The following is a 19,284-nucleotide window of genomic DNA, read 5'->3' as shown; positions in this document are numbered from 1 at the left end:
GGAGATTTTAGCTCTTGTAGAGAGAAATGTTTTGTTTCTATATAGAAGTCCAAGTTTTTGTGGGTTTTCTTGATGATGATGTAGACTTGCAGATCAAATTTGAGTTGACCATCTATGATGACCCCCAGAAGCTTGATGTGAGACTCAACAGAGATAGTTGTGTTAAGAGAAGAGATAGAGAAGGAAGATTTTAGATGGCTCATAGTTTTGAAAGTGAAGAGAGGGAGTTTAGTTTTTTAGGATTTAGAATTAACTGATTCTTGGTGAGCCAGTTTTCGATTGATAAGGATTTTTGTGCGAGACTATTTAGGTCAGAGAGCGAGTCTGCAATGGTGATGACTATGGAGTCATCTGCAAATTTCACAAGAGGTGACCGAGGACAGAGTGTATATAATTGGTTGGTAAAAATGTTAAACAGTAATGGGCCAAGGATGATAGGTAGGGCAAGGAATGTTGTAGAGAGCCATTTACCTGATTGATGTTGATCAGAGAGGTAACTAGCAAACCAGGAGATAGTTGAAGATAGCTTAAGTTCAGAAAGTTTTGCCAGCAACAGAGGGTGGGACACAGTGTCATTGCTTTTGAGAGGTCAAAGAATAGACTAGAGAGGAGTTTAATATTGTCTCTTGCTTGGGATACAGTGTTTAAGAAGGATATGAGAGCTGTGGAGGTGCTATGTTTTAGGTGAAAGCCATGTTGTGTGGGGGTAAGTTAGTTTTCTTGTAAGAGGTAGTGTAGGATTTATTTGTGAACCAGATTTTTAAAGTGGGCGAGAGTGAAGAGAAACAGTCAGCAAGTAGAATGGGCAGAAATTGCAGACTTTTTACCTGAAGTTTGTGGGAAGGGAGAAGAAAAGGAGATGAGCGTTTTGTAGTGTTATTAGCCATCACCAGGGGAAAGAGTAGAGGACAGTCGCAGATAGCTTGGGTCTAGGTGTAAGAGGTTAGAGTAAGAGGAGAGAGAAGATGGGTGACTAAGTGTATTTTGTGATGAGAGCAGGGATAAAAGAGAGGAGAGAGAGAGACTTTTGCTAAAGGCAAGAAAAAGTGAATTAGCCAAGGGTGGCAGAGGGGGAGGTACAGGAAGTGTTCTGACTAAAGCTGGTGAAAGGAGGAATGGTGGACTGGTAGTCTGAACACAGTGGGGAGGGTAAGAGGGGGGGGAGGTGACATGCAAAGACAGCTACTGGAAGGAATGGATAAAATTAGTTGAGGTACCAGTAAACAAATTACATACAGTAATAGTGTTGTAATTCAAGGCTTATAATTGGCCACTTAAAAGGTGTCTTCAGGTTCTTTGAGTCCATACTACTTTATATTTTCACCAGGTAAATTACTGCAATATGATCCATTCTGTAAATCTTGGTAAATTACTGCAATATGATCCATTCTGTAAATCTTGAAGATTGTACAATATTTTATCATCTGGTCTAGTTATGGCCATCTTCTGTCTTTCCATTTTTATAAGAAGCTGAGACTGCCACACTTTGTGAATCAGCATCAGAATTTCATTCCTTATATGCCTTGTGAGGGAATCTCTGTTTGAAAATACACTCTATCATTAGATTCTATTAGAAAGATAGAAGTCCTGGTTTGGGTGGTCATCTACAGTCTTTGTGTGATTTGCCTTTTACCCTTCAGAACAATCAAGGTAATTTTGAGGATTACTTCATCATCATCTTGGGCGGCCGCGGTGGTGCAGAGGTTAGCATTGCCTCCACACAGCAAGAGGTTCTCCGGTTCGATCCTCGGCTGGGGTGCCTTCTGTGCGGAGTCTGCATGTCCTCCCTGTGGTCGCTTGGGTTTCCTCTGGGTGCTCCGGTTTCCTCCCACATCCCAAAGACCTGCTGTAGGTGGATTGGACACACTAAAATGGCCCTAGGTGTGAGTGTGTGCCTTCTGTGAAAGGTTGGGCACAGGGCTGACAACTCGGCACTGTAAAACTCCACTGCCAATCATGAGCGGGCAGGTCTTCCGCTGTGGCGACCCTAACAGGGAAAAGCCGAAAGAAAAAGAATTCATCATCCTCTTACCCTCTGATTTGTGATATCCCGTGGAGTTTTTTTGGGATTCTGTTTTATTCTTTGTATATAATGTACATCACTTGAGGACCTTGTTAGAAGAAGTCGTTTTCACAGTCACGGTTATCCTGATGATACAAGGTCTTACCTGTCCTTTCCTTATTATTGCCATGTCTCCCGATTCCCTCCAGGGCTCTGATGACATTCCCAACAAGATAAAAAGCACTCGTCTCGAGTTTCACTGAAAACGTAATTCATGCCCATTCATGCTATGTTGTAGCCTTTGTATATTCCCTGCATTAACACCATGGTTGTTTAGGGTGGAGGGAGTAATTGTAACCATTCATGCTGTATTGTAGCCTTCATATAGTCCCTGCATTAACACCTTGGTTGTTTAGGGTGAAGGTAGCAATTGCTTTTTACTGGAAATGTTTCATCTCTGTATGATTTTTAATGATAATGACGCAGTGGGACCAGGTATCAGCAATTATGCTTCGTCTCTAAAATAACTTAAAAAAATTATTTTTTTCACGTTTCTTGCACATTATTTTTCCACTAAACTCCTTTCTGGCTACCAGTCTCCGCAGTCTTATCCACCATCCCTGATTACATTATAGACATCACTCCCCCCCCCCCCCCCCCAATTGTATACCCAGTGGTACATGATCCTGGTACTGGGGTTGATAGCAGTCTGAACTTGGACCAGCACGTATCCACAGTGGTAAGGAAATATTTCTATGTGACACATCTCATAAGTAAAGTCATCACATCTATATCCAAGGATGTAGATGTTATCATTCCATTATACTTGGCCTCATCAAACCATTGGTGCTCACCAAGAAAATAGAGTACACAAAACAAGTCTTATGCGGAAAGACTGGGAAAGCCCTGTCACTGTATTCTGTCTTTTACAGGCTGCTAAGGGATGACCTGCGCCTAACTTACAGGGCAGTCTCTGACTCGGCCATGATGGAAATGCTGCACATTCGTAAACTGCACAAGGGTCACTCGCTCCAGGGATCCTAACCTATCCTCTGACATGAAAAAATCATGCTGGAGAGATAAATACATCTCCCATTTACTGACACTTCTCTGGAGCAAGCTTCCATTTCATGTGAAACCGACCCCCCCCCGACCATCTTTAAACCCAACCTAGACCGATGGATGGGTGACTGCAAGTTTACTCCTAGGGTGGCACCCATGTCCTTCATGGACAGAGGCAGTCGTTATTAATTACCATAGACTCTTATATCTGTGAATTTCGCTCACCTAACCATTGACATTTGGGGCAACTCGGGATAAATATTGCTAGGCTTGTAAGGACTCAAGGGCCATTAGCCTAGTCACTTTGTATGAACCTGTGAACCTCTACTGCAGTTTCTTTAATGCTTTCCTTATGTTTTCTTAATTTCAACTCCCTGAAGTTTCAACTGAATTAAAAAGAAAGTTGAAACTTTGGGCCATTGAAATAGTTTGGGCAGACTCATTGTAGTCATATTTTATTGAGTCTGATCCCAGCTGAAAAGTTACTATAAGTTGTCTCTAATCGCTCATTCTTTGGCTGGATGGGTTCCGGCCGGGGCTCCCTCAACTCTGCACTTGCTAAGCTCGAGAATCACTTTTACCAGCTTGAGGCAGCCCTATATCCCATGATGCAAGGCAGTAATTACCCAGATCTTGTTTGCCGCTTCGCTCATGAGGTCACTTTTTTTACCAGCTCCTGGTAAGTGAATTTTCATTACTTTTTTCAGAGACCCCAGCTTTTAAACATTTTATTCCCTTTTATAGTCAATAGTCCTCGATTCACTTAGACCCTATTCCCTTTAGTTTGTCTCGATCCCTTTATAATTTTTCTGTTAGTCAGGCCTTAGGCCTTCCCCTCCTAAACAATTCCGGTCAGGATTTTTTGTTAGGTGTGTCTGTTTTTGTTTAATTAGTGTATTTAAGGACTGAGTGTGTGTGTGATTGTGTTTAAACTCAATCATGTCAAAAGACACTAGGGTCTCGAGTTTTAAGAAGTGTGACTCGTGCTGTCAGAAGATGTCTCTGACAGACGGTCACACTTGTATTTATTGCCTGGGACCCCTACACCTGCAGGACTCCTGTGCTATTTGTCATTCTTTCAGCCAGAGAGTCCTGCAGGAGCGTAGAAATAAGTTGATCCTCAGGGGTCTCCTTAAGCCTGAGAGCTCCCCGGCTAAGGTTGGTTCCGGGAAGCCCTCTAAGCCACCCAATTTCTCCCTTTGGCACTACTTTGTTTGGGCCTCAGGTGAAGGACACATTAACCAGGTGCGAACAAGATGGCAAGACTGCCGTAGGAGTCTGTTTCTCCACCCCTTCTAGACCTTACCCCAAAGGTCAGAAGGGAGGGAAAATGTGGTTCCGCAAATCTCAGGGAGTCACGCCTGACACACGTGGTCAATTTACCCCCAGAGGCAGAGGGGGTAATAACAACAGACGCCGCCCTAGGGGCAGAGGAGGTCTGCAGAACCAAGGCAGCAGAGAGCCTCTCTGACAAGCCCTTCCAGCATCCCTGAGGTGTTGCCCGACTGCCCACCCTTGGAGGCAGTCGGGGGGAGATTGTCGCTGTACCCAGAAGCCTGGCTTTCCCTCTCTCAAGACAGATGGGTACAGTCGATCATATCCGAGGGTTACAAAATCCCCTTCGAGGAAAGCCCCTTCCCTCAAAAAGGTTCCCTTCCAGACGTTCCACCCGGTCTAAGGGAGATTGCGAAGCTAGAGATATCAAAGCTTCTAAGAAAAAGGGCCATCCAACCAGTTCCAACAGATCAATTAGAATCCGGAATCTACTCAAGGTTCTTTTTGGTTCCCAAAAAGACGGGAGACTGGAGACCAATATTAGACCTCAGCAGACTGAACAAGTCTGTCAAAAAGACAAGATTTCGGATGGTCACACTTCAATTTTGCCCTTCCTGGGCAAAAACAACTGGATGTGCTGCATAGACCTTCAGGATGCGTACTATCACATAAAAATCCACAGACGCTCCAGAAGGTTCCTCCGCTTTCGGCTGGGGACCAATCATTTTCAATTCAGAGCCCTGCCCTTTGGTCTCACTACAGCCCCCAGAGTGTTCACCAAATGCATGGCAGCGGTCATAGCTCACTTGAGACATCAAGGATTCCAGGTGTTTCCGTATGTAGACGACTGGCTCCTATCAGCCACCACCAGGCATCAACTTCTCCAAGCCAGAGATTATACTCTACGTCTCTGCGGTCAATTAGGAATTTCAGTCAACTTCCAGAAGTCTTCCTTATCGCCCTGCCAATCTATTGCCTTTATAGGCGCAAATCTAGACACTACTCGGATGTCAGCAAACCTTACAAGTCAAAGAATCCTAGATATCCAAAACCACGTTCGGATCATCCTATCCAGCAAAAGGATACAAGCCAGGTTGGTCCTGAAAGTGCTGGGCCTCCTGGCAGCTGCCATCACACTTCCCCCTCTGGCCCGTTATGCGCCTCCTACAATGGATGTTGTTCACTCAATGGTCCTACCAGCAGCTCCCCATGCGTCACAAGATCCTGGTGACACAAACCTGCAAGAGCCATCTATCCTGGTGGACTTCTCCCCTAGTCCATCAGGGCAGACCGTTTGTCCTTCCGACCCCGGTAGCCACGGTCACTTCAGATGCCTCCCTGATCAGGTGGGGGGGGGGCATTATCAGGGCAGGATGGTTCATGGCACATGGCAACCGTTCGAATACCACCTGCACATAAATGTCTTAGAGATGAGAGCAGTGCTTTTAACGTTGCAAGCCCTCAACGACTTTCTTCCCTTAGGAACTATTGCAGTTCACACGGACAACATGTCCATGGTGTGGTACATCAACAAGCAGGGCGGAACCAAGTCCTATCCCTTGTGTCGAGAAGCGCTCAGACTTTGGCAATGGGCGATCTCCTCTCATCGGTTTCTGGTAGCAACGCATATACCTGGGAGAACCAACATAATAGCGGACAGATTGAGCAGAGCTATTCTCATGCCTCACGAGTGGTCTCAAACTTTCCATAGTGGAGGAGATTTTTCAGAAGTGGGGCCGCCCGTGCTGCAATCTTTTTGCTACTCCCCAAAACAGCAAATGCCCACACTTCTTCTCTCTCTCTTTCCACTTCCGGGCCATCCCCCCAGAGACACTCTTACCCAAGATTGGCCCCGGGAACTTCTTTATGCTTTTCCCCCCTTTCCGTTGATACCTCAAGTACTCCAGAAAGCTACCGTCTTGAGAGCCAAAATGATTCTCATTGCCCCTTACTGGCCTCGACAAATTTGGTTCCCGTTCCTTCATCGCCATCTCGTGGTGCAGCCTTGGCATCTGGATCCAATTCCAGATCTTCTGACCCACCAGTCGGGTCAACTGCACCGATCAATTTGTTCCCTCAACCTCACTGCTTGGTTGCTCCACTTCATTAGCCAGGCTTCCTATGATCTCTAACCCCGTTAGAGATATAATAGTAGCTTCTCTAAAGTCCTCTACCAGGAGGATTTACTCTAGTAAGTGGAAACGTTTCTCTTTTTGGGCAAAGTCTAAGAACATAGATCTTTTTACTGCCCCTATTCAATCGGTCTTGGATTTTCTTGCTGAAATTTTTCACTCCGGTTTTTCTGCTTCCACAGTTGAGGTCCAGTTGGCAGCAATCTCTAATTTCCATGTCGGATTTGCAGACCACAATATCATGTCTTACAAACTTTGTAAAGCTTTTCTCAAAGGGGTGTTCCTTCTTAAGCCCCCTGTTAGAGATCCTCCACCACAGTGGGATCTAAATTTAGTGCTGGCATCCTTGATTCTTCCCCCTTTCGAACCGGCTGCTACATGCTCATTAAAATGTCTTTTTTGGAAGACTCTCTTTCTAGTTGCTATTACTTCGGCTAGGAGAGTGTCGGAACTACATGCCCTCTGTGTTTGTCCCCCTTACTTGGTCTTCCACAAGGATAGAGTGTCCTTAAGAACCAGTCCATCCTTTTTGCCCAAGGTTGCTTCTAAAACAAATTTAAATCAATCCATTGACCTTCCTGTATTTTTTTCCCAATTATTCTAACAGGGCAGAACAAAAACTGCATTGCCTAGATGTTCATCGCCAACTCAGATATTATTTGGGCAGAACAAAGCAATTTAGGAAATCTGATCAGCTTTTTCTTTCCTATGCTGAAAATAGGAAAGGTCTTCCTGTTTCTAAAGTAACCTTATCCAGATGGCTATCGTCCACCATTTCTGACATTTATCAGCTGAGGGGCAAACAACTGATCTCAAAATCTAAAGCGCATTCTACTAGAGGTCTAGCCACATCTACAGCTTTTCGGGCTAGACTACCCTTGGGCACTATTTGTGCAGCAGCCACTTGGGCCACTCCTCATACCTTCGTTTCTCATTACAAATTGGATTTGGCCTCCAGGGACAGGGCACGTTTTGGTTCCACAGTTCTCAAGAGTCTGTTCCATTGAGCCACCCAGGATAGGGGTGCTAGGGACGCGGTCCCATCCAGCAAGAATGAAGGCGAGATTGACAACTTAACATTTAGAAGTTATGTACCTACCATAATGTTCCATGTTAGTTGTCTTCTCTCGCCTTCTTTCTTGCGTCCCTCCTGTCTCCCTAGCCTGGACAGACCTTGTTTTTCCCCTTCTCGGGGAGATTGTTCTCCCTCGGACACCAGTTAGCTTGGGATCTCTGTTACCTGGTTCCTCTTACAGTCTTCTAGGCTAATTATTCTGCTTTCCTTGTAGAAAGATTGCAGGCAGTTTTCCTCTAGATACCAAACGAGATCTGGGTAATTACTGCCTTGCATCATGGGATATAGGGCTGCCTCAAGCTGGTAAAAGTGATTCTCGAGCTTAGGCTCCGAACCCATCCAGCAAGAAAGAAGGCGAGAGAAGACAACTAACATGGAACGTTATGGTAGGTACATAACTTCTAATTTTACATTTTTCAGTGGATCTGTGAATGAAAATTGTAGGGGGGGGGGCCTTTACCCCAATATTCTCCAACTAATATTTGGGTATGTTCCTAGTTTTCAGTGGTAAACTTCTCAGTTCTTTTTTCTGGTGTTTGCTCTTTTCCCCAGAAGTGGTGCAACTCTAGAATAGATTTACATTAGCTGGGTGTAGTGACAAAGCCTCCTGAAAATACAGGGTTAGGGTTCATTCAGAACTCTGGAAGGTACCATTTCTACAGGAACAAACATATTTCAACTGCAAGAGGTTTAAGCTGGGCAGAAATATTTTTGAAACTTCACAGCATTGAAATGCTTATAAAAGCATTTGTTGAGGGGTGTAAACCTCCCCCCTCCCCCATTGGATCTCCTTACTTAAGTATACTAACTACATGGTTGCACAACCATGGAGTAAAGTGAAGAGCCCACAGATGGAGAATCACTGCTGGCATGCAAATAAAAAGTGGACCAAAAACCAGCAGCATTTTTTTTTTGTTAGGAACGTCGACAAGTTCACCATCGGCAAATTATTCAAATTGGCAAGTTGAAATTTCATCCATTTGTCACCCAAAGAAAAAGGGTAGAGATGTAGATTTCTTAACTTATTAACTGATGTTCAAATGTTACATTCTTGCAGTTAACTACTGACATGTTTTACATTATTTAATTGCATTCACAAACTAATGGTATACAGTCATTTTGTACATTAATGATAAAAGGTTTTATATTCTTATTTTATAATACTGTTGTCATTTTTGTCAAAAATATTACTAATGTTTTAAACAATAAAATGAAAAGTATGTCATGAGTAAAATTTTTGAATGTTTCAAATTTCCACGTATGTAGCAGTGAGGGATTCCAAAATCTGAGTTGCAAGCTCTCATGGTGACTCAACTTTTTCTTATTTTTCATAGGGACACTGTATTCTTAAGAACTAATCCTTCTTTCATCCCTAAAGTAGACTCTAAATTCCATTTATATTAAGCTGTTCATCTTCCTTTGTTCTTCCCTGAAATGAAAAACAAGGGAGGGAGAATCCTGCATACTGGTGATGTTCACCAGCAACTCAGATGCTACGTTGATAGGACAAAGGGCTTCTGATCAGCTCTTCATTTCTTTTGTTGGAAAGAAGAAAGGGCAACCAGTGATAAAAGTTTTCAAATGGTTATCACATTACATCCATTTTTGTTATTCTAGCTATGGGAACTCCCTCCCTCAGGAAGTCAAAGTTCATTCTGCCAGACCTTTGGCTGCTTCTAGGGCAATTTAGAAAGGGGGTGGATTATAGAATTCTTGAGACCGCAACTTGGTCTTCTGTGTACGCCTACAAGATTTGATTGTTTATCCAGATACTTGTAACCCTTTGAATAAGGGTCAAAGGAGTAAAGAATAACTACCTATTTACCAGAGCAATCAAAATTAGTAAGATAAACAACCAAAATTAGCAGAGTATAAGAATGTTTTTATAGTAGACTTTTTTTTTTTAAATTAATCAAGCTTAAATTCATCCTGAGAACAAAGCACTTAAGTTTAACTCATTGCAAGAGGGCTTCTCTGTATATCTTAGTAGTCTAGTAGTTGAATAGTAGTGGAGAAAAAAAAATCACCAAAATCTTTCTGGTAGGTTTAAACAGATTTATTATTTCTTTGTTTTCATCAGAATGGCAGATGGGTGCTGTGTGATATATGAAACATTGTGGCACAAGCTTCTACTTTTATTTCCAAAATCGGTAGGCGTGTGTCTAGGGAGGGGTCAGCTTAGGGAGCTGTTGATGGTTATGTGGCAACTCCGGTGGGCATTCCCCTTAACAAATGTTCCCTTCCCATTTGTGTCTGAGTGATAAGCAGTGAATTTTAACCAGTTTGGAATGTTATGGTGTATCTTCTTAACCTTCAACAGCAATAAAGTTTCCAGTTGTGATTAAATTCAGTACATTATAAATGTCTTGTTTACAAAATGAACCATTCCTCAGTAAGAAAAAATTTAGGACATGTTAAAAAAATAAAATCTTAAGAGTGAAGAAAGAGCTATTCGGAAGTAGTGGCCGATTTAGCTAATGGCTTAGCGATTTTTGTGCCAGAAGTGCTTTTGCTAAACATTGACAAGTGTTCTGTATTGGAAAGACAGTAAAACTCAAGACTAGGATTGCCAGACATCTCACTAACATCAGGCAGAATATCCTCACTAGTGCTCTCACGAAAAATGCCAATGAACAAACCCGGGCACCAAGTCTTTCTTATCTACATCATTGACCAGATCCCCCCCTACAAACTACCAAGTCCCCAGCAATGACTTTTTTGAGAACCTGGAGCTACAGTGGTAAATCTGACCGGATGCTTGCAGAACCCCAAGCCTAAAGACTTCCATCAACAGTATCCTCCACCTTCAAAAATTGGCCCACCATATTATTAAAAACATTTTTTTGCTTTTGTTGGTGTTCTCTTAAGGTTTTAAAGGGACTAATCTAAAGGACCATAAAAGGTAACCCCCAATGTTTGCATCTCCTGAAATATAGGTTTCTTTATTTTGTATTGGTTTGTGAATAACAGATGGTTTACATATGCTATCAGCCTGCTGGTTATGTACATTTATTGCTGAGGGAAGAACAGGGTGACATTTAAAAATATAGATTAATCTGACATTTCAAATTCTCCATCATCCCATTCCCACAAGCCCACTAAGCCCCCCCCCCTTTAGAGCGAAAAAGGTATTTACCCCCCAGTCAACTCTAAGATTTCAAAAGAACTGATTTTAGGAAAACAAATTAAGACCTATCTACCTCCCCTTGCCTACAGTCCTGGCCCTCCAAACTCCACATGAGTTTTAAAACCTAGATCTTCTCACACACTCTTAAACCAGTTATCACAGCCAGTTTTATCTCTAAAATTAGAAACCAAAAATAAAACATAAATGAGAGGAAATTGATTCCTGATCAATTAGAGCACGAACCCTGCAATAAACATTGATCCCAAGCTAGACTGACATGGACATGAGGAATTCTGTGATATTCCCCTTAAATTCTGAAGCACCCTAAGATCTCTGCAGAGGATTTTCAGATTTTTAATTCAAGTTTAACTGATTAACCACCATCTGAAAAAATAAATAATTAAAGGCTTTAAACTTGACTGAAAAGATCAGTAGACAAAACCCACACGGCAAATCGACTCCTCTCACTCCCAGCACTCTGCAAAACCAAAAACTAACGACCATTACTGGAGTAGATTTATCACCAATTCCTAAACTTTGAAATGTTCATTTTATAAAAAAAAAAATAAAATAAGCCCCAAGCAATTGGGAAACAAATGTTAAAATTAGGCATCAGCCCCTATCTTGACCATAGTTTCACAGTCTGTGAAGCCACGAGGTAACCACAGGACTGGTGTATGATCCCCCTGTAAAACACCCCTCCACCAGCTCCTTCAAAACTATTGTGTTCTAACTGTTTTATGAATTCGGCAGTGTTACCTCCCAATATATATATTGTAAACCATTCAGCTACCATCTGGAAGAATAGTAATGATTAAAATAAACACTTTCAAACAAAACAGTTAAAACCGCAACTTATAAAACCATGTGTCAAACAGACACCCCCCCCCCATTCCCAGCATGTTGCGAAACAAACAACAAATACTGGTTTTATTTCAGACACCAAAACTGAAATTACAAAGTTAAATAAAAAATATAAAATAGAAATGGAATAACTCGCACAATTTAAATCGGGCAGCAGATCTGATGAAGCAAAGTTTAGCAAAAATGCTTCTGGCAAAAAATAGTTAGGCTGTTAGCTAAATTGGCCACTACTTTCAAACAGTTCTTTCTTCACTCTTAAGATTTTATTTTTGAATGTGTGTCCTACATTTTTTTCTTATTGGGGAATGGTTCATTTTGTAAACAAGACATTTATAATGTGTTGAATTTAATCACAACTAGAAACTTTATTGCTGTTAAAGGTTAAGAAGATCCACCATGACATTCCAAATGGGCAGGGAACTTTTGTTAAGGGGAATGCCCACTGAAGTAGTCACATTACCGTGGACACCTCTCTAAGCTGACCCCTGCCCAGATACCCACCAATTTTGGAAATAAAACTAACAGCTTGTGCCACAATGTTTCATAAACCACACAGAGCTCATCTGCCATTCTGACAAAGGAAATGAAGAAATAATAAATCTGCTTAAACCTACCAGAAGGATTTTTGGTGATATATTTTTTTCTCAACTACTAGACTATTAAGATTTACCGAGAAGTGTTCTCGCAATGAGCGAAACATAAGTGTTTTCTCCTCAGGATGAATTAAGCTTGTTTGACTGAAAACAAGTCCACTATAAAAATGTATTCTCATACTGGGCAAATTTTAGATGTTTATCTTGCTATGTTTGATCATTTATCTTGCTCAGGTAAATGGATAGCTATTCTTTAACTCTTTTCACCCTTATTCAAAGAGTTAAAAGTAACTAATAATTTCTGGTTATTCGAGCCTAGCAGAAATCCTTTTTTTATCACGATAACTAAGCTTGTTAATAACTGCCCACAATAAGGGTGTTATACTGGTTCAGTGGATATTCTTTTTGATTGTTTATCCACAGAAAGAGTAATATTTGTTAGGACTGTACTTTTAGGGGCTTCTTGATTTTGATCATTCATCCTCCAATCTGGCTTTCAAGGGTTTGGCATTTGTCCCACATAACTTAGGCTGCTGCAACAGTAAGCAAATAATGAACATAGTACAGCTGTGTATGCAAACTCGCCATAGCAGTGAATTCTTAAATATATCACTGTTGCAGTCTTAACACACTCCCACCATACTTCCTCTTATTTTATTCCTTCTGGTCTCCTCCTGGATTCTGTTTCTTTCATTTACCATTTAGCCTGAGGGGGTTCCCTTATGCCCATTCCTGTTTCTTCTAGCACATAGCAGGATTAAGGTCCAAAGTTATATACTTATTGCGAGTCAGGAAAGCTGTGCTTTTTGGCACCCATATCTTTGCTTTAATACCAACATGTTCTTGTGCTTCTTGGGTTTACGGTGCACAAAGGAGGCACCCAAAAGCTTTTAGGTACTGGATGAACATCCAATCCTTTGCAGGATACGTACCATATAGCTTTATGCTATTGCACCATTGATCTATTCAAGCATCTACAATTATGGAGAGTTTGCTTTCACAACTGTACTTTTTTCTTTTTTTTTATTGTTTTGGGGACTGTGGCGGAAAGCAGTCCAGCCAAATCCTGAAGTATTTTAAAGCAGATGAAAATGTCTTTCTCTCCTACATTATACTTCAGCACAAATTATTTTTGTTACATTAGTGTTGTATACATGTGTATGAAACCAAAGTACTCAAATGAACGGAGAAAACAAATGTAGTCTATGCCAGTACTGAACCTAGGTCACATAAACTGCGTGTCTGGCTAGAATATAATTTTACTTACAAAGACGAGAGAAAACCAAGATGTGCAAAGGTTCTCATGCATCTACTGTATGCTGTCTTTACAACAAATGGAAACATTCAGTTAATACTTATAATTTGATATGATCCTGCGCATTTTGAAAGGTAGTGTTCTAGGTGATTTTTTTCAAGTGTTAGTAGACGCACATTTCTTTCTTTTATGACTGAAAATGGGAGTCCAAGCTTCTGTGATAGGAAAAAGGCGATGATCAGTATGAGAAACTAAGCAGTCGTCTTAAGTTGTAGTAGTCATTGAACTGTGAAACTAAGTTGTCTATCGTGTTTTCCATTTGGCTAAGCATAATTAGTGTAATAATATAAATGGAACAATATTTTGTGTTGACTATTTTTATATCCCAGCTATGGTTATCTTGATTTTTTTCCTCCCATTTGTTAATAAAAGGCTGTGGAGGTTATCTTAATATAAAGAATTTGTGGCAATGAGTTTGAGTGTAAATCCAGACACAGACTAGTTGCTTATTGTAATATGATGGTGTTAAAATTTTGCAGGCCTACTTAGTTTTGAAGATGAAAGACCAGACCCAACATCTTCTGAAAGCGATGGGAAGGACGAAGACCCTGCTTGGTTAAAAAATGCACCTGCCATTGAAGACCTCAAAAAGTAAGGTGTTTTTGAATTTTGAGAGACTTACCCTTATTAAAAATACTGAAAGTGTTGGCTGTAAATTGAGGGTTTGAATAGTTATGTATGCATTAACCATTTTATTAATTTTTATTTGTTTAGTAAGTAAATGTGTGCCTCTTTTTCACATGAATCTTGGGAAATTGCACCTTATGTAAATGTCACAAATACAGATTTAACTCCATTAATGAAATGAAAGGGCAACAACTTCTGAGGATTGTGTAGAAAAAATAAGAAATGTAATCAATATGAACACATTAATCCTGCTAGTGGAAGCAGTCTTCCACTTGTTATATCCATCTGAACAGCAGCTCATCCCGTATGCTGATATCATTCATATTGTTCCCCACCTCTCTTCTTGTCACCCTTTTATCCCCTCTGTCAATCTGCTAAAAGGATTCAGTTTAGTACATCCTGTGCTAATTTATTTTGCTTGCTTACCAAGCCCTGTGTCAATAAAATAGTGTTTTGCATCTCATAGGTAAGCCTCTGCATTCTAATAGTGAGATAAAGTACTTGGTATGTTTTTCTCCGCAAACCAGATACCTTTCTGCGTTACCATTTTACATGCATACAACATGCATGTTGCTTTTTTTCTCTTCATCCCCATTTCTTCCATTTTACCATTCCATATGCGCATTGCATTAATCCCCCATTTTCTGTTCCTCCTTGTTGAACTAGTTGAAGGACCAAAGCTTGCTGATACAAGTCTAGCACATGCAGGTCCCTGAATTTTAGATCTCATTTCTAAAATACCTGGATTAGCACGTCCTCCAGAGCTGAACACAGTCTCTGAAGTATATTCTCAGCAGTATTCTGTATAATGGGGACATTATTTTCATTTTTCTAGATTTGTTGCTCCTTTCTACTTGCTTACATTCTGTTGGCTTTATTAGCACCAGCAGCCATCTCACAAGACTTGTAGTAGTTCATCTTGGTAGTAATGATCACTACCAGAGCTTAACTTTAGCCTTCTGCGATGGGTAGACAGTTGAGTGCTTTCCCAGTGGCTAGTTCATGTTCTCATCTTAAGTTTAATGCTAAGATTGCTTTTGTGCCTGTTAGCTCATGCTGGAAGAGGGGTGAAGAAGAGAGTGCAGGCAGGGTAGAATGGATGGAGAAGAGTGTCAGGAGTGATTTGTGACAGACAGGTACCAGTAAGAGTGAAAGGGAAGGTCTACAAGAGGGTAGTGAGACCAGCTATGTTGTATGGGTTGGAGACAGTGGCACTGACAAAAAGACAGGAGTCAACGCTGGAAGTGGCAGAGTTAAAGATGTTAAGATTTGCACTGGGTGTGACAAAGGATGGAAAGGATTAGGAATCAGTATATTAGAGGGTCAAAACAAGCCAAAAACAGTAAACAAGTACTTCAAAATGCAGGAACTGCAGAGCAAGGTACCTCACAAACTTGTTTTCCTTCAGGAACACTAAAGATTTATTTTACAACAAATAAGTGCTTTTTAACTTTAAAAGAGACTTAATTTGAGACGAAAGTGCTTATTTGTTGTAAAATAAAGCTTTGGTGTTCCTGAAGGAGAGCAAGTTCGTGTGGTACCTTACTCGGCAGTTCCTGCATATTAGAGGGTCAGCTCAGCTCAGGTTGGACGGTTTGGAGACAAAGTCAGAGAAGCGAGATTGCCTTGGTTTGGACTTGCTGAGGAGGGATGCTGGGTATATTGGGAAAAGGATGCTAAGGATGGAGCTGCCAGGTAAGAGGAAAAGAGAGAGGAAGGCCTAAGATAAGGTTTATAGATGTGGTGAGAGAGGACAGTGCAGGTGGTTGGTGTGATAGAGCAGGATGCAGAGGACAGGAAGAAATGGAAATAGGTGATCCACTGTGGTGACCCTAATGGAAACAGCCGAAAGAGAAGAAGCTCATGTTGATATGCTCAGGCAGCACATATAAGAAAGTGTATGTAGTTCCAGAATCCCCCATTCTATCTGATTTTTGAAGTTCATATATCTTCCCATTCTGTGCCATTGTGTTTTTTTTTTTTGCATCTTACTACTGAGAAAGAGAGATCTTGCAAGCATTCATACAGAAACATGCAGAAACATAACTGGCACAGGACCTATCTCTTCTGCCTAGGTTTGGAGCATGCAATTGAGGGATCTCATAGTTGCCAGTGCTTCCTGATTTGAGAGCATGAGCTTGAGAGATCCCATAAGTGCCAGAGTTTCAACCCAACAAAGTATTGAGAAGGTTGACATCTACCTTCCTACTTATATATACTTAATGGTATGGAGAGTGCCCATCACAGGGATCTACTGGAAGGCTATTCTCTAAGCCGTGCAATGCATTAAGGGTGAATGATGAAGCTGTGACCACACCTTAACATTTTCTTCAAAGCTGGTTATGTTTGCTGCTCTCTACATAACTTAGTATGTGACTTCATTACTTTTTGAGGGATGGAGGCCATACTTGTCACCTTTGCCAAAGCTCCTTTTGGCAATGGTTACTGAAGGAGGGTGGACAACACCTTTTCTCCCAGTCTAGAACATGTGGAGTTTCTACTACCTTGTGCTAAGTGGATTCTCTAGTTGATGGAGCCAATCTGAAGATGAATTTGAGCTTGAGTTGTCTACTCCATTTACCTCTCCTGAGATGGGACTGTCTCACCGATGAAGGTTGATCAGACCCCTTCTGGTTGTCCTGTGCCTGCTGCATTCTTGGCCACTTTGTCTTTGTCCTTTGGCTTCTGAAGATTTTTTTTTATTTTTTAGGACCTGATATTAGACTGTCAAATAAGCATGGAAGAGCATTTCCCAGCTGTACAGGTTGATGTTTGCATACTGAGACTTGTGCTGCCCTCTGAAGCACTGTTGCAGCCTCTACTGTTATGGTCCCATCACTTGCCACTGATCATGTGGCCTACATCCCATGTGCCTTTCTGCAGGAGAATGGTGCAGATTACCTTCTGTATGGTTAGTCAGTGGAGGTCCTTCCTGTTAAATTCATCCCTTTTGGTAGGGTCTGAAGGGATTGCAATTCTGTTTCTAAAATGGGCATGGATAAAGGATCATTCTGCCATGGCTAGCTCTATCTGGATGACTTTGCCTTTTGAGGTATTTTACTCTTGGTTACACTACGGTTTTGTCATCTCTCAAAAGAAACTCAGGGTTTATGTTGGTAATGAGTAACTGTAGGTCACCTATCCACTGGAGCCATTCATTAAAGAGTGCCATCTTGGCATCCTGGATGTATACATATGTATATTGTGATGATGTGTGGTATTGTAAGCTATGCCAGGAGAAGTAGGGCAGTGGATCATAGGCTCATAGGAAGTTACTTGCCTAATGGCCCTGAGGCCCTTATAAGCCTAGCCAAGAGTTTAGCCCATGCATAGACAAATCAGCACCCGATGCTCCTGTCCAGCAGGGAAACAGGTGAAATTCCAGGGATGAAATTTCTATTTCCCATCCAGTTACCCAGGTTGTGCTTAAAAAGGGGTAAAGAGGTACTCTGCTTGACATGGAGAAGGGAGTCTATTCCATAGATGGAGGAGTTTTGGACACAAATCTGTCCTGCCAACAAGTTTTATTGATATCACAGACCAGGTTGAGGCCACTTGTGTGGGTTACTCGAGTGGAGCTTGACTTGCAGATATGCAGTAGTCCCTTCGAGGCAGGGTCCGAGATTGCCTTGTATGCAAGACAGAGGTTACCTCTGAGGAGTCTGTATGAAACAGAGTAGAGGGATAGGTCTTTTAGCCTATCTATATATGGTAGATTTTTGGGGCCCTGGGCTCTCGTGGTGAGGAACCTCTGTGGTCTCTCCAGCTGCTGCATGTGCTTTGCGAGATACGTGCTGAATGGGGCATTGTACTCAGTAATGGGCCTTATAAGGAAGAATACAGGGATGTTATGACCTCCTTGTCTCTGGATGAGATACCCTTACTTATGAGGTGGGCCATGTAGAACGCTTTCTGCGTAATAGAAGCAACATGGTGGTCAAACGTCAGGTTGCTATCAATCTGGGTGCCTATATCCCTCACAACTGACTGCATGCTTAGGACATTATTATTAATGTGATAATTTGTGGAGACAACTCTCTCCCCATAGGGGATGTAGATGCATTTTTTTGTATTCATCTCGAGGCCATGTTTCTGGCACCAGTCATTTGTTTGGGTGAGACCCTCTTGGAGGATGTCCACATCACTAGGGCAATTGATGACAGCCCCCAGCTTGCAGTCATCTGCAAACTTCAGCCATAGCCCACTGGTTTTGGCCTGCACCTCAGAAAAGTATATCCCAAATAACAGAGGCCCCAAGACCGAACCCTGGGGTATGCCACTTGATACGGGTTTACTGCTTTAGGTGGCTTCCCCTATTTTGACTAGGTGGGTTCTGTCAGTGAGCCAGTTAGCTAACCATCTGGTAACATATGGCTTGTTGAAAAATAATGAAACAGTTCCGCTTAGGCAACAAAGCTCGCCGCTCTTTATTAAACTTAAACGTTAATCTATATCCAACGTTTTTCATTTAAATCCATGTTTAAACTTCAGAAACTGGCAAATATCCATCTAATATTAACCCCTTACTTATGTAGGAAGCAGTTAAAATTGCCCGCCAAAATTCTTAGTGAGACCTCTACTTTAAAACTCCGCTTATGGATTATATATAAAACACACTCAAAAATGTCATATTTATGTAGTTAAAATCTTTGATATTTAATATTTGAAATTATAATATTTAATATGTAATTATTTAATTAATTGACTAACATTTCCCTGGGTTTAAGTATTATTTAAACTTTATTAAACTTTTTAATGTATGTGTCCATCTATTGTCCACGTTTATAACAATAAATAATAAAAATAAAGATGATAAAAAAAAAAATAACAATGAAAATACATTCAGAAACTTTCCTGCATTTTTGATATGCATTTTTTACTAGTTAATAAAAATGAAAATAAAAAAATTAAAATATCTTAAAAATCTATTTTCTAATAGTTCTAACAGTGATAGTTCTAATAATGTTGATGGTAATCAAACATTAATAATGTGCAGCGACTTAGAACCTGATCGCTTATTGCTTAACTTGCAAAAAATTCATTCATTACTGAAATTAAGCAATTTTTTATATATATATAAACTCAAATGTTCATTCATATAAAATGATGATAAAATTAAATATAAATCAATATTAGTTTAAACAATTGTTTCCTGTACATGATTGTACATGAATCTAAGCAAAACACTTGCACATCCAAACCAACTAAATAA

The 19,284-nt window shown here is 41.0% G+C and overlaps 1 protein-coding gene across 1 annotated transcript in view; it reads left to right on the top strand.

The window, feature by feature from the left end:
- Positions 1 to 19,284, top strand: part of CCHR6.PART0H7orf57 (chromosome chr6.part0 C7orf57 homolog) — a 1,417,733-nt gene that overhangs the window by 517,720 nt on the left and 880,729 nt on the right. The window contains exon 3 of the mRNA XM_044074768.1: positions 13,925 to 14,036. Within this exon, the coding sequence (XP_043930703.1) occupies positions 13,925 to 14,036 (112 nt within the window). The remainder of the gene's footprint in view (positions 1 to 13,924; positions 14,037 to 19,284) is intronic.

Source organism: Protopterus annectens, chromosome 6.part0, assembly GCF_019279795.1.
Source record: "Protopterus annectens isolate FY-2018-M chromosome 6.part0, PAN1.0, whole genome shotgun sequence".
Classification (NCBI taxonomy): Eukaryota; Metazoa; Chordata; order Ceratodontiformes; family Protopteridae; genus Protopterus; species Protopterus annectens.
The sequence above is the reverse complement of the archived record's forward strand: the minus strand, read 5'-3'. Positions and strand labels throughout refer to the sequence as shown.